Source organism: Brassica oleracea, chromosome C9 (genome assembly GCF_000695525.1).
Source record: "Brassica oleracea var. oleracea cultivar TO1000 chromosome C9, BOL, whole genome shotgun sequence".
NCBI lineage: Eukaryota > Viridiplantae > Streptophyta > Magnoliopsida > Brassicales > Brassicaceae > Brassica > Brassica oleracea.
The window spans coordinates 37,641,807-37,663,387 of NC_027756.1; the positions used below are offsets into that span (position 1 = coordinate 37,641,807).

The 21,581-nt window shown below is 36.9% G+C and overlaps 1 protein-coding gene and 1 pseudogene across 2 annotated transcripts in view; both read right to left on the bottom strand.

The window, feature by feature from the left end:
• Positions 1-2,493: 2,493 nt before the first annotated feature.
• Positions 2,494-9,914, bottom strand: LOC106314931 (annotated as a pseudogene).
• A 10,314-nt stretch (positions 9,915-20,228) lies between these two features.
• LOC106312831 overlaps positions 20,229-21,581 on the bottom strand; it is a 1,881-nt gene continuing 528 nt past the window's right edge. Inside the window, exons 1-2 of one of the 2 annotated variants that reach the window (XM_013750499.1) lie at positions 21,437-21,540; positions 20,229-21,006 (exon numbers count right to left, since the gene is read on the bottom strand). In XM_013750499.1, coding sequence (XP_013605953.1) covers positions 20,407-20,934 — 528 coding nt within the window. In that variant the 5' untranslated portion in view covers positions 20,935-21,006; positions 21,437-21,540 and the 3' untranslated portion in view covers positions 20,229-20,406. Of the gene's footprint in view, positions 21,007-21,436; positions 21,541-21,581 lie in introns of those variants that run through there. The other variant, XM_013750498.1, reaches the window with a different exon arrangement.

The window sequence follows — 21,581 nt, forward strand, 5'->3', positions numbered from 1 at the left end:
GTTATAATATAGTAGATTGTTGGTTTAATTTAAGTTATCTGGTTTTAATTTTATTGTATAATTGTAACTAACACGATATGGTCCATAAATTATGTAACACACTAACAAACTTAAAACAGTCCAAAACTTGGTAGATAAATTTAGGACTCTATTTTAATAGAGTAGATTATTCATCTAATTTTTACTTTAAATATTTTTCTACCGTGTTTTTCTTCCTATTTAATTAAGCTAAGTATTTATATGTAGTAGTAGCATCACCATTATGCAATATCTATTAAGCTCACTGAGGAAGGAGATAATAATCAAAGACGGTATTCACCTGATCAATTATAACTCTATTAACATTACTAGGTCGTTTTCCGCGCTACGCGCGGATAATTGAGCTTTAAATTTTCTACAATTTTAAACTTTTTAGCATTTAACATATAGTATAAGATGGAGAATGATATGCACTGATTTTGCTTGTTTAAATGATGTATGTAGCTTTATTTTGGCCCTTTTAAAACTGAATAAGATTGAATTTGGTATGTTTTCCAAAATATCAAAACTGAGTTCATAATATATAAGAAAATTGGAGATGATGAGATGTTCATTTTATTTGGGTTTTCTTGAAGATCATCCTTTGAGCTATGTTGGTGTTTTTTGCTTGAACTCATGCATGAAACCTGACCCTTATTCTGTCTTTAAAATCTGTAATAATTTTTATTGTGTTGTTAAAGTAAAATTGTATCACCGATGATGAAAATAACATTTGCTTCCTTGTAAATAAGAGGTATTAGTTACAATGTATTGCATTTTTAAATTGTTGTTTTTACCTTTATATATTTAACAGATAATGTTTGTCACCATGACAACTTCGTATTTCTAGTTATTTTTGCTTTGCAGCTTCTTAAATATAGATGTTTGGTTGTCCCATAGTGAAAGCTTTACAATTGTTAATCTATAATGGAGTTTAATATAAAGTGGAACATATATTAGAAATATAAATATTGTGTTTTGCATATACCTATTTTTAAGCAGACCAATTATAAGCTTTGTTCTAGCTTTTGGATTATGGCGATTAATTTATTGTGTCATAAGTATTTTTCAAACTATATATATGCTTTAGTTTGCGTGATTAGTTGATTATTTATAATTGATTTTATTTGGGCAAAATGACGATATTATTACCCCTGAAGGTAGGTATTGTCTACATAAATGTTAACTACAAATGACATGAATATGCATACATATTAATTTGGAAAGATTTGTTGGATTTTAAAATAATAATTTTTATAAACATTAAGTTGTCTGATAAATCGGTAAGTACCCCTAACTAACAACAATATTTTTTTTTATCAAAGAAAAAACAATATATATTTCTGTATTTAGTAACTGATATTCTTACCTTGACATTTATATATGAGAATTGAATCCAAACAGAATGTTCATTAAATACTAATTGATCATGTTTATAAAAGCAATTCTTTTAATAAATATATTTTAGAATATTTATCTTTTTACAACTGAATTACCACAACGTATCCAGCAATTCAAATACCAATCTTTTAATTGTATAATGAAAATTCAACAATTTCAAATATTATGGTCAACTTTAGGTTTTCTCTGTACATTTGTAAGTCAAACAAAATTTACACCATATATAGTAAAATAGCGGTGAATATGACTCTAGACATTGGATGCACATTTTGTAAGATAAACATAATCTACACCTTATTCTACCCAATAACTTTATAAATATAAAACTAAATATATACGGACATGCTGAGAAGCCAAAATTTTAGTGTTAAAATCTTTTTAAAATAATGTAATAAAATAATAATAATTAAATCAAAAACTTATATAGACTTCTACCAAAAAAGATTGCGGAATTAGTTATATAAATCAATCGTTATTTGATTTGTTCATATACAGAAAAAGAATCAACTCATGATACAACACACAATGCCTCGCAATATTTTCTGAAAATCTTAACAAAAAAACTTTATGAAGATTTTATGTTCAAACTGTAATCAAAAGTTTTATAAGAAAAAATATTAGTTACATAAAAAAGACGATGGTCATTCATAAGAGAACTTTGAGCATGCTTCCAAGTTCCATTGTTAAACCCTCGTAATTGTCTTTATTGTAGAATTACCAATCTCTGAGACTTCTTGTTCTAGAGAACTTAACATATCATCTTCTATTTTCATATTAGTTATGTTCTCTGAGTGTAAAAATGGAAGAATGATATCACTGCATTCTTTGAAACCAAGAGCAATGAAACCCTCGATGCATAAAAGTGGACGTGCATAAACACAGCTGTGATGTTCTGTTAATAAAGTTATTGAGATCTCAGAGTTTTGTTATATGTTGAAGAGGAAAAGCATAAAATATCCTTCTTTAACAATGTACACTATACCCTCAAATCTCAGCTGCACAAAAAGACAATCCAATTTTCTTGAAAATTCCTAGTGAGCAAGATAATCATGAAATATTTCGCTAGGCAGGAGTTCAGTTTATGGCATCAGAGAAGAAACTCACAAAAGTTTTTTTTTTTTTTTTTGCTGCAGAAACAAAATCTTCATATGCAACCCGAACCCAAAATGAAACATTGAAATATTGTCCTGGTTCCTAATGAAACATAATAATATACAGTCGAAGATTTCAATTTTAATGACCAGGAGATCAATGTTAAGAACAGAGAGTATTATAACTGTCCCACAGATTCATTAAGAGGGTAAAAATGTGTCTCAGTTCTAATAAAACCCTTTTCAAAGTCAGAATGAATGACACCAGTAGCTTGTGATGCAATTATTCTTTATAAACAAAATTGTCTACCAAATTACCTCCTAACCCAAGAAAACCCATACTGAGACTACTGACTGAAAACCCGCATGCGTGTATTGTCCATGCTTTTGTTTCCTGCCATAAAGAATCGACGTTTTAGAAGGAATGAAGGATGTCTTTTAAAATAATATGCTTTAATGTATGTCTGTATATGTAATTTACCTTTTCACCAGAAGTGAAGTACGTCTGAAAACCTAGAAGGCTGTACGTTTCCCTGATGAGGTGCCCTAGACACTTTCGCTAACACCTAGCGAGTTCAAAGATTCTTCATGTTCTTCAAGAGGAAGTTCGGTTAACTCAGCCTCAACCTACTTTCCATGAAAGGAAGCTCTTTTTAAGTAAAGTACATGTATAAAGCCTCAATGCATACAAATAATGTACTAAAGAGACAATGATCCTGACCTGTGCTGAAACAACCACATGCCTAGACTGAAAATCCAAAGAAAGACCCTTAATTTCTTCCACATTTTTATTTTTCTCCGGCTCAGTAAGATCAGCTAGCAACATCTGACACATAGACCATAGGCTTCATTGTACGCAAGCAGAGATGCTTACATCTTCCTTCTCGGGGTCACTCAATCCAACTGACGTGCATGTTCCCATAAAGAATGGCCGCCTGGATTCTTTCCAGAGCAGATTTTTCGGCTTCTCCTGTCTCATGCATAGAATATCACATAACTATTGTGAAGAAAAGCAGAGCGGATTATGAAATGTTTAAGAGCTAAGTTGTTGTTCACCTTAACTTTGGAATGGGAATCCTTAGCTTTGCCTTTCTTAAGTCTGTCTAGTCTGAGTAGCTTAGAAAATAAGTTTGAGAATGATGACATGAATGTCAGAGGTGGGATCAACCCTGCCATTGACATGAATAATGTCATTGTACTCAAAGCAGCGTACCACCTGATGAGAAAGCAAATCAGTTACAGCACAATTGTCCAAGAAGGTGCCCGAGCAATCAGTGGGGGAGAGAAATACGTGAAACATGGACGATGGAATCGACTTCTCAACGGCCTACTCACAATTGAATGGTACTCATCAGGTAGTCTCAAATGCTGAGTCTTTATCCATCAGCTTCATCTCAAAATCTGCGATTTTATCTTGCGTTGTAAATCATACTCAATTCATAAGAGGTAGTATAAGACTACACATAAGTAGAGATGAACATGTATTTAACTAATGGTAATAGTATTTTATAACTACCGTATAAATCGTCTCTCGTGTGCAGTTAAAGGTCGTGTATATAACAGAGGCGCATGTGGGTGTGTCATATCAGTTAGGTTGCACAAATCATAGCTTAACATATTTCGGGTTTGAGGATATAAGGTTGTACCTTTTCGTGATCAAGAGCACCACAAGGCCAAATGAGCATCCCAGCTTCTGCAGAATTCCGGGCTTCGCAGAAGTGAATCAAACTGGAAAGACAACCTGCAGAAACACAGAACGTCTTCGTCATGGAAATCAACGGAAGGGATAGCAAGGGACGATTTGGAGTCCTTTTAAGACATTGATGCATCAATTTTTTGGATTTTGAGTGATAATTGGAGGGGGGTCGTGTACGTGGTGAGCCTCGTATTTATAGTAATGAAAGAGATGAATAGTGATAAGCAGAAGCTGAAGAGTGTGTTGCATCTAGTGATTTCTGTTTTGAAGTCGGGATTTATTGATCTAGATTGTGGGGGAGGTGGAGATTTTAAAACGGCTAGAGGTTTGAGGCCGAAGAGATAAAACGAAAGGTCGTTGCCGGCAAAAATGAAGTTGTTTTGATATTTTAATTTTGGACCAAATTTTGTTTCTGTGATAGAAGTGAATTAAAAGACATGAATCGTTTGCGATGAAATTGAAGATGAAGAGTCGGCGATCCCTTTCATCGAAGTTGGACCAGGAGCTGGGTTTGATTGGGAGTGGGTCACTTCGATTAGGTTAAACCCAACATGTTTCGCCTACCTCAATTGTAATTGGTCGCCTGCGTGGAAAAACGTAATGTGTGATAGGCTGATTTTTTTTGCCTACGTGGATGACTTAGCTGATGAGCATATCTCTTTTAGTATTGTTAGATTTCTTTTGACCAAAAAATAATATTATTCCTAAGCATATTTATATATACGAATCTTGTTAAGACTACCGTGAAAGAAAATAGTAATCAGATATACGTATACATCCAAGTGATCCAACCAACCATTTATTAAGTAACAATTGACTGTTGGATAAGATAAAGCTGTTTCTAAATAGTAACACTCCATTTGAAACACAAAGCACGAGAATATTGAGAAGCGTTTTGTTGAAGGAAACGACACTTTTTTGTCTTTTTATAAAGGTAGTAGTAGTTTCTTAAATAAATATGTGCGGTCGACCATCAATGTAGTTCCAGTTGGTTGGATCTATGACACACACATTCATAACTTTATGTTTTTATTATTGGTTTAATCTTAAAACGGTTTCTTCAGTTCTTTTTTTTTTCGTAATTCTCTTTTTTTTTTTATTAATTGAAAAGGGATTATGTTAAGAGTTTAAATTTACATGCATAACATTTCAAATTGTACAATGTTTTACCAACTTTTTTCATTGGGTCATCTGTAAGAGTTTACTAAATTATGTGGATCTCATGATATACTACTGAAACTAATTTGGGGTCACATCAATATAATCAAACAATTAAAATATGGCAATAATTTATTACAAAATTTATAATTCGGTTTCGTAAGTATACTTATTAAGAACGAATTATTAAGAACGAAACCGTATTAATCTATTTTACTCCTAAGAGCATTTCTAACAAATCCTCAAATCCTCGAAATTCTATTTACTTTTCGCTTTTTTCTTTTTATTTTCTAAGTTACATATAGTTATACTAATATTATTTTTCTTATCACTTTAATCTTTGTAAATATATTTTGACCAAATATCCAAATATATATTTTTATATATATGTTACTACTGATACAAAAATACAAAATATGTTAAAATTTAAATTAAATTATCTAAAATAGAAATGTTATATATATGTGCTTTAACCATTTCGTAACTCTTTTTCGAATAAAAGCCTTTTAAAAGATTTTTTTTATTTAAAAATTTTTTCAAACCAAAATATCTATATATGAGTAATAAATATTATGTTTTGCATTTTTATTTTTTATTTAATGTTTATTTATAAGAGTTTGGTGCTTATAATTAGTTATTATGAAAATTGAGAATTATAATGTAATACAGTATGTATTAAAAATAAAAAAATATTTGAGATTTATTGTTGGAGCAACTCACCGAACCACCCTCAAAATGAGGTCTTTTTATATTGGAGATGCTCTAATTAATAGAGTTCATTTATGTTTAAATGCATATCGGTTATAAACAAATGGTGGATTGGATACAGCGACATCAATCAATTCCTATGACAAGTCTAGGCTATATATGAAAAATTAAATGCTGAATCGAAAACTTATGATTATAAATGGGTGTATTAGTGGCATATATGTGTAATTCCTTAATGAGGCAATTAAGAAACACCCACAAAGGAATAACTCGTTGGCGTGTCCCTCTCGCTTCTTCCTTTATAACACTTCCAGAGTTTAGTTATTTTAGCTCAGCAATATATCTATTTAACCAGTGTTGTATTTCTCATGTTTGTTATCCGTCAAATACATATAAAATTACTAATGTGTATTTTTGTTCTGCAACAAAACAAAATTGAATTGGATGGGAATCATTCGTATTTCCAAACCATGACATATTAAAGCTTTTATATCTTAGATTATTTTCTTAGACGTTAGTTTTGTTTAGAATAATGTACGAGAATCTGGATAACGTGTTCGCTGTCGCCATGGAATCTTTATCTTCAATCAGAAACTTTGTCAAAGAAAAAAAGTTACGATTTTTAGTATTTATGCGTAGGTTATAACTTATAAACTAGATGAGTCCAATGGATGTATCGATATATTATAATCATACAGATAATGGTCCAACCACTAGAACCACCCACGTTATTATATAATTTTATTCCAACTCATAGTAAAACATAAATACAAAAGCAATTTCGATTTTTTTTTGTTATATTTTTATTGTATTGGAGTTGGTTGATGATACTAAACTAGTTATTTATTTGTTGGTGGAGTCTAACATCACAGAGAAATTAACTAAATTAAAAATGTATGATGTTTTATCTAAGATCATAAGATTAGTTTTATCTAAAAATATTATCATATTATAGTTTAAAACAGTTTAATTAATTATAAACTATCAAATATAAGTAATCACATAGTTCCAATAATACTAAAATTATCTTAAAATATAAAAATCGTTGTATATTTTCAAGTACAAAACAATAATTTATCTACTGATGAATCATTACTTTACGGTGTTTAGTTTATAAAATTCTAACTTATAGTAAACTGTATTCACAAATACAAGATTTAACAGAAGACCACGATAAATATGTCACATTGTATAGTATATATTTAGCTCAGACTTATCATGAATTTTCAACTTAAAACTAATCTTAATATTTTATATATTAGTATTGGTTTTTATAAATTTCGATTTTGAATCTTAACCCGCACTCTTGAGATGATAGTTCTTATTGATCCATCTCGAATTGAATCCCATTTTAAAACTGGTAAGAAATCCTTTTTTATAACACCCTACTTAAGTCAACGAACGAGATTTTGATACTATGTTAAATTTGAGCTTATACGAATTTTCATTTTAAAACTATTGGTGATAAGTGAATTAACTATAATCATTTACATATTAGTCTTGATCTTTGTAAACTTTAGATATAGGATCTCAACAATACATTCTATTATCTAAATCGACAACAAAGCCAAAAACTGCATTACACAAGTTTTTTTGGATACCATAAGGGATTTAAAATAATTCTGTGAAAAGTAATGGACTAGTGAAATTGTGCATTTATTTTTATACATGGTGGTGTCGGAAATTAGGAAATTGCGCATTTATTTAATTAATTGACGAATCGTGTATGCTAGATGGAGAGAAAGACGATTATGTCCTCCAGAGGAGCTGAGACTTCTAGGAGAGTAGGTGCAGAGGGAAATAGGGAACTGACACCACTGTTAGTGGAGATGTGTCAGACTGTGCAAAGTTGACTTTTGTGATATTTGTATGGTGTAAAATTGATTTCATATTGTGATGGTAAATAAACAAACGTATGTGGGCATATACAGTTTCACTGATATTATGTGGTGTGTATAGCGATTTAACTCAAAATTTTATCCAAAAGTATTTCCTTAACTGCGGTTATCTAAATAAGAAACTGGTTTATTACGTTTATCAATAACATTAGTTTCATCAGATTACATTAGTCGAACATAGTTACTATGATATTATAAAGTGGTAGACTGAAAACAAGTTCACCGCCAAAAATTGGAGTGAAACTAATGTTTGAGGATGATAACAATTACAGCAATTACGAAAACGAAGAAACCCCATGACATAATGATAAAATGGCGTAGTAGCTTATCGTCGTGGTCGTAAGGAACATGAGCGTTAGCTTCTTGGTGAAGGAGTGTGTTAGAAAAGAGTGCTTGATCCGTCTATTGGAGGGGATTTATGTGGTTCGTAATAGTAGTTTGTAGATTGTTGATTTGGGATCACACCTGGGCCCCGGGGGAGGGGGATTCTCTGCTTGTGTCAGCCCAAGGGAGAAAGATGGACCCTGAATATTGCGGATGTCATAACTCAGCCCTACGTCATATATTTATGGAGTGATTACGCAAAGAATTCTACAGGAATGTAGAATAATCTAACATACAGTCGTTTTGGTGTGAATCTGACTAGTGGCTGATAAAGTGACACGATCTAGATAGGGGCCTTATGTCTGAGATCCAAAAGGTGACGTGAACTATTGTGAACAATCTGCCCGGCTTGCGCCTGGAATGGGGAGTTAAAGAGTGGAAAAGGGATGAGTAAATAAAATTTGGATACTCAGCATATTAAACACAAAGCACATAGCCTAAGGCAATACATATAATTGGACTACAAACGACGATAATTAATTCCGGTTAGCAGTGTGTTCTGTGTATCACCATTTGATATCCGGGTTATTATAAAGAGATATATAGTGAGTGAGAAATATTTTGGTAAATTTGGTAATATTGAAATTTTACGGGAGATAATACGGCTGCCTAAGATGTATGGGTTTCCAAAGTCCAAACAACATCATGTGTTTATTTATTGGTTAGTGATGCATGTTGAAATAGGAAATGAATGCAGGAACCATATTGATACTTTGGTAGCTTCCTTTGTGTGACTCTTAGCTGATAAAGTGGCATCGTCGAAGGAAGGATCTTGGGTTTGCAAAACAAAAGGCAAGCGTGAAGCAGTATGACATGTCCTCCCATCTGATCCTTGGAATAGGAGCCAACCCAAATAAAAATAAAATGGTTGAATATTTTATAAAAATTCCGATTTGTTTGATATATGAATAGAGTTTCCGGTTTGTTTAAAAATCCGGATTTATTTGATATGTGTATATTGTTACCGGTTTCGCTAAAAAACAACTGGTTTCTATGATCTTCCTCAAATAAGAAAAATGCAAATACGGTATGTATAATTATATTCGAAAGACTAAAATCGAAGCTCGATTATTAACACTTATTTGATGAACTCAACACAAATAAAAATCCAGCACCAACAAATAGTACGTAAATGTAGGGATTCAACTAGTAAGTTTGAAAACTTACAGGACAAACTGATGCATTATGTGGTTGCGTTGAGTATTGACTCAGATTCCCCATAACTTGAGCAATGATCTCATCGTTTGAGTCACGCTGGGGTTGGACGATATCTAGCTTATGTTGTGCATTGTTAGTAGTGTCAACGTTGGGCCGCGCGGGTTGTGTTGTGGCGTTAGCACTGCTGTTAATCTGCATGACAGAGCGGATAACTTCCTCTTTGGAGTTATTAAGCAGATTTTGAATTGAAACCATGACGGTGGTCTCGAAGGACGCAAATTTAGCTGCAGTATTTTCGGCCAAAGAAACAGCTTTGACAACATTCACATCAACTCTTTCAACCTCAATTTTCAGCATCGACAGAATAATGGCTGTGATACACTTATCCTCGTCTGTTTCCATGTGTGTATGAGGTTTAGTTTTCCTCTTCTGCTTCCCCCAGCTTTCGCTATCTCACGCATTCTTTTAACATCCAGTTTGGTAGCGCCACCTTTGAACATTTCAGCAGTAAAGAAGTGCATCTGCGTTATAAGCTTCAGCAGATATTCGACTTTGACGTCAAGGACCTCGTCTGCCCATACAAGATTAGCAGCTACTATGGGCCGATTCGAATCTTCAGGGATTATGCTTCTTAATAAAATCTGGAGGAAGCATATAACAAACCAAAAGTGGTATTAGTACACATCTAAAATATGAAAAGTATGTCTCTATAGTAATGAAGAGGACTGAAGAGAGGACACAAACATCGGTCTTTTTGTCTACTTCACGCGCATGACCAGGTCTTAGTGTCTGCTTTTTGGTCTTCTTGTGGGTCAAATCATCATCTTCGTCGCAGCTATCCGATTCAGAAGATGAGCAAGTTTCCAAAACAACTTTAGTTAGAGCTGGTACAGCCTTTACCATAACCAGTTGGAGTGCCAAGGCAAAACCTGTAGCTGCTATTGTATTCTGCTATAGGGAGACCTTATCTCTCTATTTTATACTCCCCATAAGCATTTCAAACGCAAGTCGACCCTAGAGAAAGGAAAAGAACTCCTCTGTGTCTACCATAGCCTCTGCATATTATCTTCATCTTCAAGTTTGTAGCGAGTGGAACAGAAGACACAATCGTAAGACATGCCAGCTTAATCCTTACTTCTTTCTCTGTAACCGTTTTTCTTCTAAGCGTTTTCAAGGCGGTTGAAACGCGAAGATCCTCAGCTTTACCAAATAACTCTGGCCAATAGGGTTGCTCGTTTTTGTTCATCTTCGACTTCGCCTTAGCTCTTTTAGGAAATTCACCGCAGTTGAGACCGGTTACAATGGTGAACGCGCAAAGAGAAAACCTAATCGGTTACCCAGCAAGCCGAAACCAAGTTCGTGTTTTTTCTCCACTTTTAATATAAGATGTATCTAGCAAATCTTCCAGAAAAACCAGGTTTCTCGGTGATATCAACAATCTTACCAAAGGGAGACATGCGTAATGTCTGGATCTCATCTTCTTCGAGGGAATTAAGGATGTGATTAATGGCCCTGGAGGACTGGTAGGTAAGAACCCTGACTCTGACCGGTTCTTCACCGGCTGCAAACATCATCTCCGGAATTGGAAGCATTGCATCCATAACATCGTCTTTTGGAAGATCTACGATGCGAGACGAGACCATTTTCAAAATGAATTTTAGAGTTTTTGGGAAACTGAACAGTCTCAAAGAGGACACTTATGAAAAGGTTTCATACAAGTTGAGAGGCTTTTTCCAAAAAAAAAAATAGATATTATTTGCAATGTAAACATGTTGTGGGCAAGGGTCTGGACAGGGCTAGAGGCGGATCTGAAAAGGCGACCGGTTAGATGGAGATTGGCCGGCGACTTGTACCTGAAACAAAGAGAGATTTTTATGAGTTTTTCTTTAGTTTAAAATGGAAACAGAGAATATAAGTTGAATAAAAAAAATACTGGACAGAAACATATATCATTTTTATGTGATTTTTTTGATGCAAAACTAGATGAAAAGAAAAGAAATAAAAGAGAAGGATTGATAGAGATGGCGGATGGATCCTTGTTGTTGGACGTGTGTCTCTCTCAACAAGAACAGTGGATGAAAGATGAAGTAGAGATGGAATCAGGCTTGCTGGACGTGTGTCTCTCTCAAGCAAGATCGGTGGATGAAAGGGGAATGAAGAATCGCCACAAGCTGGATGGAAGAGAGCTTGATAAGATCCGAGATTTCTCCTGGCCGTTTCTCACAACTAGAAGGCTTAGGGTTTTCTTTGCTCTAGGGGCAAACTGACTCATATATTTTATGAACTAAAGAAAATACAAGGATGCTTATGGTGGGGATTAAATACCCGCAGCTATGCCCTTCTAGGGGACTTGAAGCAAAAACAACATGGGCTCTTCTTGGACTCTAAAGCAATAAGGCCTAAACATAAAGGGACCGACTCTCTCTTGGACTCTAAGCAAAGGATAAACAAAGGCCTTGAATTATTAGACTCAAATAAATAAATAAAGGCTGACAATTTGCCCATGAGTTTATTAAACCGAAATTAAAATAAAACCAGCCACAAATCAAAAACAATAAACCGGTTAGAAATAATAAATGAATTCTTACCTGCTTACCTTATCTGGACTAGGCGGCTAAATCTTATACCAGGAGATCAAACGTAGAGATGATTAGGCCGATTCGGTTATGGACGATGGAAGAGAATTGAGTCAGACCGGACTGATCTTGGACCTCTATCGGCTTGGTCGGATCTTCAATCTTTAATCTGGACATCTCTTGGATCAGCAACTGTTTGAGACCTTGATCTATCATCTCTTGGACGGCCTTGGTGAAACCATCTCTTAAGACCCGTGAGCCTGACCTGGTCGTAGGGCCCTTGCGGACTTGGGGAACCTCAGCTTGGTTGACCACAACATCAACTCCCTCTTGAGAAGGTTCTGTCCTCAGAACTTCTTCGTCATCTGCAATATAAGGAGCCAAATCAGACACATTGAACGTTGGGGAAACCTTAAACTCACCTGGTAGCTCGAGCTTGTAGGCGTTGTCGTGGATCTTCTCTAGGACCCGGAATGGTCCATCTCCTCTAGGTGCTAACTTGGACTTCCTTTCTTCAGGGAACCTCTCTGGCCGCATATGTAACCATACCCAATCGCCTGGTTTGAAAAGGACTTCCTTACGCCCTTTGTTGAGCTTGGCCTGGTTCCTCTCAGCCTTCGTCTCGAGTGTCTCCTTGACCTACTGGTGCATCGTCTTAACAAACTCAGCACTGGACGCACCACTTTGACTAACTTGCATGTCTGGTGTTAATGGCTTGAAGTCCAACGGAATCTCTGGGTTAAAGCCATAAACAACCTCAAAAGGGGATTGGTTAGTAATGGAGTGCTTTGCATGATTATAAGCAAATTCAATGAAAGGCAAGCAACTCAACCAATTCCTTAAATTCTTACCCACCGTAGCCTCAATAGCTGAGAGAGTGTATGGTTTACTACCTCTGTTTGGCCATCGGTCTGTGGGTGGCATGTGGTAGAAAATAGAAGCATGGTACCACGTTTCTTCCACAGCGTCCGCCAGAAATGGCTGAGAAATTTTGTGTCGCGGTCGGACACAATGGTTATGGGCATTCCATGCAGGCGCACCACTTCTTTGAAGAACAGGTCAGCGTTCTTGCTAGCATCGTTAGTCTTGTCACATGGTATGAAATGTGCCATCTTGGAGAACCTGTCAACCACAACAAAAATGGAGTCTTTGTGTTCTATCTTGGGCAAGCTCGGCACAAAGTCCATAGATATATCCACCCAAGGTGCGTTAGGTATTGGTAAAGGCATATGTAAACCATAAGGATGAGATCTTGACTTAGTTTTCAGGCAGACAGTGCACTTGGCGCAAAGATTCTCAACATATCGTCTCATTCTCGACCAATAAAAGTGGTCGGTAAGGACATCCAGGGTTTTGGTCCGGCCAAAGTGTCCCATCATGCCTCCACCGTGTGCCTCCCTGGTCAGTAAGTCCCTCATAGAGCCTTGGGGAATGCAAAGACGTTTCTCCTTGAATAGAAACCCATCATGTTGGTAGAATGGTCCTACAACACTCTTGGTGGTACTGCCATAGAGTTCTGAAAAATCAGGGTCAGTAGCATAAGCATTCTTAATATGTTCAAGACCCAAGATCTTAGCTTCCATGGTGGTGATGAGAGTGTGGCGTCTGGATAAGGCTTCGGCCACCACATTATCTTTTCCCTTCTTGTATTTGATCACATAGGGAAATGTCTCTACAAACTCCAACCACCTGGCATTTCTCTTCTTGAGTGTAGTTTGGCCTCTCAAATGTTTAAGGGTCTCATGATATGTATGAATAACAAACTCCTTAGACAAAAGATAATGTTGCCAAGTTTCAAGAGATCTCACTAAAGCATAGAGTTCTTTGTCATAGGTGGGGTAATTGAGGGTAGCTCCACTCAATTTCTCACTGAAGAAGGCTACTGGTCGGCCTCCTTGGGTTAACACGGCTCCTATTCTTGTACCTGATGCATCACATTCAATCTCAAAATTCTTATCAAAGTTAGGAAAAGTAAGGACTGGAGCATGAGTCAAACTGAATTTAAGCTTGTTAAAAGACTCTTCTTGGGCTGGACCCCAGGAAAAGGATATGTTCTTCTTGATCACGAATGTCATGGGAGCAGCAATGGTCTGAAGTCCTTGACAAAACGTCGATAGAAGCTGGCCAGACCATGGAAGCTACGGACATGTCCGATCGTGGTCGGTGTGGGCAAATCTTGTATCGCTTTGATCTTTTCTTCATCAACCTTCAGTCCCTGCGAACTTACCACAAAACCTAAAAACACAACTTGATCAGTGCAAAAGTCACATTTCTTTAGGTTAGCATAAAGTCCTTCTTGCCTCAAAGCTTTCAGCACCTGTTCTAAATGATCAACATGTTCGGATAAGCACTGACAGTAAATTAGGATGTCATCAAAATACACGACCACAAACTTACTGATGTAAGGTCTTAGAACCTGGTTCATGAGCCTCATGAAGGTGCTAGGGGCGTTGGTGAGGCCAAATGGCATCATAAGCCATTCGTACAGACCTTGTTTTGTTTTGAAGGCGGTTTTCCACTCGTCACCTTCCTTCATGCGAACTTGGTGGTATCCACTCCTGAGGTCAATCTTACAAAACACAGTAGAACCACTTAGTTCATCCAACATATCATCTAATCTGGGTATAAGATACCGATATTTGATGGTTATGTTGTTGATAGCTCGGCAGTCCACACACATGCGCCATGTACCGTCCTTCTTGGGTACTAAGAGGACTGGCACCGCACACGGACTGAGGCTCACCCGGATGTAGCCTTTTTCCATGAGTTCTTGGACCTGCCTTTCCAACTCCTTGGCCTCTTCAGGGTTGACGCTGTAAGCAGCTCGGTTTGGTAGAGGTGCTCCTGGCACGAGGTCGATCTGGTGTTCTATGCCACGGATTGGGGGTAGACCGGCCGGTACCTCATCAGGGAAGACGTCCTTATAACGTTCCATGAGGTCTTGTATCCCAGCTGGTAACTCTTGGACCTCAAATCTTGCAAAACAACCTTCCTTAAAGATCATTAGTAGCACATGTGTTTCATGTTGTAAGGATTTAAGCACTTGACCCGAAGTAAGATAAAGGTTAGTTTTACTTACCTTGCCAGTTTGGTCCATTGCCTTTTGCATGTCGTGAACCTCTTGGGGGCTGAGAGGGGCCAGGTTATGCTTCTTATTGTTGTAGGTGAAGCTGTAGACATTGGTCCGGCCGTGATGGATACTCTCCTTGTCAAACTACCATGGCCTTCCTATAAGTATGTGGCCAGCTTGCATGGGGACGACATCACACTTGACCTGATCCGGGTACTTACCAATTCTGAACGGCACAACAACTTGTTCGGATATCTTGAGCTCAGTCTCATCATTGAGCCACTTGAGTCGGTATGGTTTCGGATGGGGAGTTTTGGCCATACCTAGCTTATCAACAAGATACTTGCTGGCCATGTTAGTACATGAACCACCATCTATGATTAAGCTACATACCTTTTGTTCCACGCTACATCTTGTATGAAAGATGTTTTCTCTTTGGATGGTTTCTGGTTCGAAGAGGGCACTGGGAGAACGCCTGGTTACTAGTAGTTCACCTACCTCAGCATAGTCAACCACTTCTTCATCAGACACAACAGGTTCGAACTCGGCCTCATCTTGGGACTCGTATCCACCATCGGCCTTAAGAACCATCACTCGCTTGTTTGGTCAATCTCTAGCATAATGTCCTTTTCCCTGACACTTATAACAAGTAATATCACGAGCACGTTGGTTTTGAGCTTGAGTCTTACCATGGTCGGTTTGTCCAGTTTTGGACGGTTGAGCCTGGTTCTTCTTGAACCGGTTCTCCACTTCAATGGACTTGTTCTTATCGGTGCCTTTGGAAGCTGATTGAGACCACGCGGGTTTACTACGGCTGGTGGTCGCACTCTTTCGTTTGATGTGTGCCTCGGCTTGGACGGCAAAGTGTAGCAGATCGTTGAAATCCTCGTACAGCTGTCGCTCTACCTTGCAGGCGATCCGATAGTGCAGCCCTTCCAGGAACTGAGCCATGAGAGATGCTTCAGGCTCATCGACGTCCAGTTTGTTCCTAAGGGACTCAAACTCCTCAAAGTACTCCTCCACTGATTTAGTTCCCTGAGATAACTTGAGAAAACGTTTCAGTAGGTCTCGTTGATAATAAGAAGGAATATACCTGCCTCGGAGTTTGGTTCGCATTTCGGCAAAAGTTTGGGCTCGCCATGTTGGACCAGTCTTAGCAACATCTCGGTCCCACCAAGACAAAGCGTTGTCCGTTAGTTGGGCCGCGGCTAGAGCTATCTTCTTGGCTTCAGAATAATTATAGTAGTCGAAGATATACTCCATGCGTTTCTCCCAAGTGATGTAGGCGTCTGGATCAACTTTACCCGCGAACGTGGGTGGGATTAACTTAAGAGCCTTGCCTCCTCGACGATCGTCCTCTTCGTCCCGGTCTCGACCTCTCCTTTGGTTTGGGCTTCTGTCCCTCCTACGGTTCGGACTCCCATTTCTCCTCCGGATCGGACTCCCATCTCCTTGGATCCGATACTCTCGCCTCCCATCTCGTGCGGCTCGGCCTTCATCTCCTCGATCAGGCGGCTCATAGTCGGAGTCATCACCTTCTGATTGGGATTGCGGACGTTCCAGGTAAGGGCCGAATCTCCTCGCAGCCGGTTGGGCATTGGGATGGTTTCCTTGTCCCAGTCGGTTCAGTTGGGCGGACATAGCATTCATAGTTTCCGTGAGCTGAGCTTGTCCGGCTTGTAAGGCTTGTAGTTGGGCATTAACATCAGCCTGATTTTGGACACCATTAGCATTGATATCTCCCATGTATTTCCTGTAGACAAGAAAGAAAAACAAGTGCAAAAGGAATTGGAATGAAGTAAGAAAAGAAAGAAAGACTTGAAAGAAACAATCAAACTAATTGCAAATGATAATTGATTTTTTTTATTTAGAAAATTAAATTCGAATTAAACTTAAAAAGGAAAGTTGAATTTTTTTTTTTTTTTTATTAAGTTCGAAATAAATTTGGAAAGGAAAGTTGAATTTTTTTTAATTTTTTTTTTAAACGTTGGATTTGAAAATCAGATCAATCAAGAAAATAAAAAAAAGAAAGTAGAAGCTAAATGCAATTCAAGTTTGAAAATAGATTGAAAGATTTTTTTTTAAAAAAAAATTGATTGATGATTGAAATCCGAAAATGAATGCAAGGTAATCAGAATAAATGAGATCCTAATCAGAAATTAATGCAACTAATCAATCCTAAATGATTTATGCAATTCCAATCCAAATTAATGCAAATTAATCAATCAAACTCCAAATAAGGAAAGTAAAATCGATCAATCACAGAAACAGGTTGACTAACTGAAATGATGCACGAAAATGATCTACGAAAATGCAGCAAGAACAATGATGAACACGCCAAGAACAGCAAGAACAATGCAATACTTGGTTTTTTTTTTTAAATTTTCTAATGCAACAAATGATGAACACAAAAACGATAACAAGATAACAAAAGGAGAAGATTCAACTGAGTGTTTCAGGAGCCTTAGGCTCTGATACCAAAATGTTGTGGGAAAGGGTCTGAACAGGGCTAGAGGCGGATCTGAAGAGGCGACCGGTTAGATGGAGATTGGCCGGCGACTTGTACCTGAAACAAAGAGAGATTTTTATGAGTTTTTCTTGAGTTTAAAATGGAAACAGAGAATATAAGCTGAATAAAAAAATACTGGACAGAAACATATATGATTTTTATGGGATTTTTTTGATGCAAAACTAGATGAAAAAAAAAGGAATAAAAGAGAAGGATTGATGGATGAATCCTTGTTGCTCGACGTGTGTCTCTCTCAACAAGAACACTGGATGAAAGATAAGTAGAGATGGAATCAGGCTTGCTGGACGTGTGTCTCTCTCAAGCAAGATCGGTGGATGAAAGGGGAATGAAGAATCGCCACAAGCTGGATGGAAGAGAGCTTGATAAGATCGGAGATTGCTCCTGGCCGTTTCTCACAACTAGAAGGCTTAGGGTTTTCTTTGCTCTAGAGGCAAACTGACTCATATATTTCATGAACTAAAAAAACTACAAGGCTGCTTATGGTGGGGATTAAATACCCGCAGCTATGTCCTTCTAGGGGACTTGAAGCAAAAACAACATGGACTTTTTTTGGACTCTAAAGCAATAAGGCCTAAACATAAAGGGGCCGACTCTCTCTTGGACTCTAAGCAAAGGCTAAACAAAGGCCTTGAATTATTAGACTCAAATAAATAAATAAAGGCTGACAATTTGCCCATGAGTTTATTAAACTGAAATTAAAATAAAACCAGCCACAAATCAAAAACAATAAACCGGTTAGAAATCATAAATGACTTCTTACATGCTTACCTTATTTGGACTAGGCGGCTAAGTCTTATACCAGGAGATCAAACGTAGAGATGATTAGGTCGGTTCGGTTATGGACGATGGAAGAGAATTGAGTCAGACCGGACTGATCTTGGACCTCTATCGGCTTGGTCGGATCTTCAATCTTTAATCCGGACATCTCTTGGATCAGCAACTGTTTGAGACCTTGATCTATCATCTCTTGGACGGCCTTGGTGAAACCATCTCTTAAGACCCGTGAGCCTGACCTGGTCGTAGGGCCCTTGCGGACTTGGGGAACCTCAGCTTGGTTGACCACAACAAAACATAACATAATTACTACAGAAATGTGCTTGTCTGAGCTGACAACACGGCTATCTGACTGTCCGATAGGCAGCAACAGGGTTAAAAGTAGTATTTTTTTTTTCCGGTTCATTCAAAACGTGGAATATCTAGTTACCTAAATAACTCTCTCTTCATAGTCATCCAGTGCAAAAACTCAAAAGTAATCTAGATAGAACCAATGATGTGTTGGACCGCGTGAATGCCCATCAAAAGAGAATTGAACAACTTATGAAACAGATGATGATAGATGTTTGTTACCGAACTTTCAAGTTCAATGATGTGTCTGGCTATTTTGTTACTCGTATATTTTATTGTTTTTTTGTTTTGTTGAAGAAGAAACTAATCACAATCGGAAGTACTAAAAGCATGATTAATCCGGGGTTTTTGGGAATGGGGTTTTAGCGGAAGTTAAGAAACTGTTTCTTAACTTTTAACTAAAAAAGTTAAGAACCGGTTCTTAAATAAAGACTTTAAGAACAGATTCTTAGCATTTTTAGTTAAAATTTAAGAAACAGTTTCTTAACTTCTGATAAGAACCCCACTCTAAAAACTCCGGGTTAATCATGGTTTTAGAGAATGCCAATGACTTTTTCGTAGCTAGACGTCGACTTGTCAAACTAATAATCCTCGGCACAGTCATCAAAACGCGAAAGCTCAGTTTCATCTACTCTTCGTTAAAAGCTAAAAAACACATGCATTTTTATCACCAACAAACTCGAATTCAAAGCGCATATATATTTATGCATCCGTCCCATCATAGTCATTTTTAGGTTAAGTAACTACTCATAATAAAACACTACATATATGCGTTACATCTTTCTTTATAAATGATAGATAGCACACTTATTGTTTGACCCAAAAAAAAAAGATAGCTCACTTATTAATACTACTATTTAAAAGAAGAAACAAAAAACTAAAATGCATTCAATCCAGGGTTGACAAATAGGTATTCAGCATAAATTAAATGGCAAATCTCCAAAATAGCACATTTCTAAGTTTATATCACAAAAATAGCACTCAAAAACTAAAATGACCAAAATAGCACATTTCTAAGTTTATATCACAAAAATAGCACTCAAAAACTAAAATGACCAAAATAGCACATTTCTAAGTTTATATCACAAAAATAGCACTCAAAAACTAAAATGACCAAAATAGCACATTTCTAAGTTTATATCACAAAAATAGCACTCAAAAACTAAAATGACCAAAATAGCACATTTCTAAGTTTATATCACAAAAATAGCACTCAAAAACTAAAATGACCAAAATAGCACATTTCTAAGTTTATATCACAAAAATAGCACTCAAAAACTAAAATGACCAAAATAGCACATTTCTAAGTTTATATCACAAAAATAGCACTCAAAAACTAAATTAAAACCACAATCTTTAGAAATATAGAATAAAGATGTAACGCATCTGTCTTTTTTGGATTGTGGGTAAAGAAAGATGTCAAAAATAAATGAATGCAATGACAACCAAAAGCTCCGTTTACAATTACATTGTTGGTTTGGACAAAAGAAATATAGCACATTCTCATTTTGGTTTAAACCGGTTCATACCGATAAACAGACCGGATGGGCCAGCGTATTTAATAAGGTAAAGTTTGCATAGCAGAGAGCTACTTTAACCAATGCTCTCATTGAGTTTAGAGAAGCCAAGCTTCTTGAGTCTACTGGTTATTGGATTAGCCCAAGCCCGATCTGGATTCCCGCATTTCACATCCACAATATCCACAATATTCATTCGCTTCTCTCTTCTAGGAGTTCCTTGCAAGGATACATTATCAGAGCCAAGCATTGGAAGCTGATGAGTGCTTTTTGCATTGTGACCCTTTGGTGTTCTAGCGTTATCGGAGGCAACATTTGGAAGCTGATGAGTGCCTTTAGCATTGTGACCCTTTGGTGTCCTAACATTGCTGCTGCTAGCTTCATCTGATGATTTTCTTGCTTTTGGTCTTCTTGGAGTGGAAGAAGAGGTGCCACAGTCAACAGAGACAGGGATGGTTGTTCTAATGGGTCTTGTTGTGGGAGTCTGAGGCGAAGGTTGTTTCATGGAGTCTAGCTCACGAGTCATTAGAGTTGCGACCGTTCCTGTTGCTCCTATTTTGATGGATCCTCCTCCGCCTCTGATCATTTCAAGCTTCTGAGCCATTATGAGTTCTGTTTATTTGCTTTCGCCCTCAGCGACTCTCTTAGAGGATAACTGCTAGAGTTTTTCCAAGGTCTGAAACAAGCAAACAATGTATCAATCTAGAAGAATCAGTAATCATTAATAAGGGATTCATGATTGTCAAAGAATCAATAGCTCAAAGTTTCTGACTTAGCGAACTTTTGAAGCAGAAATGGGGAATTTAGACAGCACCAATTGAACAATGAGCAGGTAGATGTTTCAAAGCTCTTCACAAGCACAAAATAGAGGATGGAACCTATTTTGCTATTGGCCAACATAACTAAAAAACTTTTGACATTCAAGAACGCTACATATGTATATACAAGTTTTAATCAAAAAGAAGAATCAAAACATGTAAAACAATGATTTTAATCCATCAACCTAGCCATGCTACTATGCTAATAAGATGGGAAGAAAAGCATCAAAAAGCTGTATAGTATCTACAGAGACAAAGCCACAACTGAATAAGAACATGGAGAAGTACATCATTGTTATTCCCCACTGGTTTCTCTTTTAAGTTGTTTCAACAGATTGGTCGAGATAGAAGGTTGAAACTCGAAGCAATCCAACGTCATCACAAAAAAAAAAAAAAAAAAAAAAAAAAAATACTCCAAATTTTTTTTTTTTTA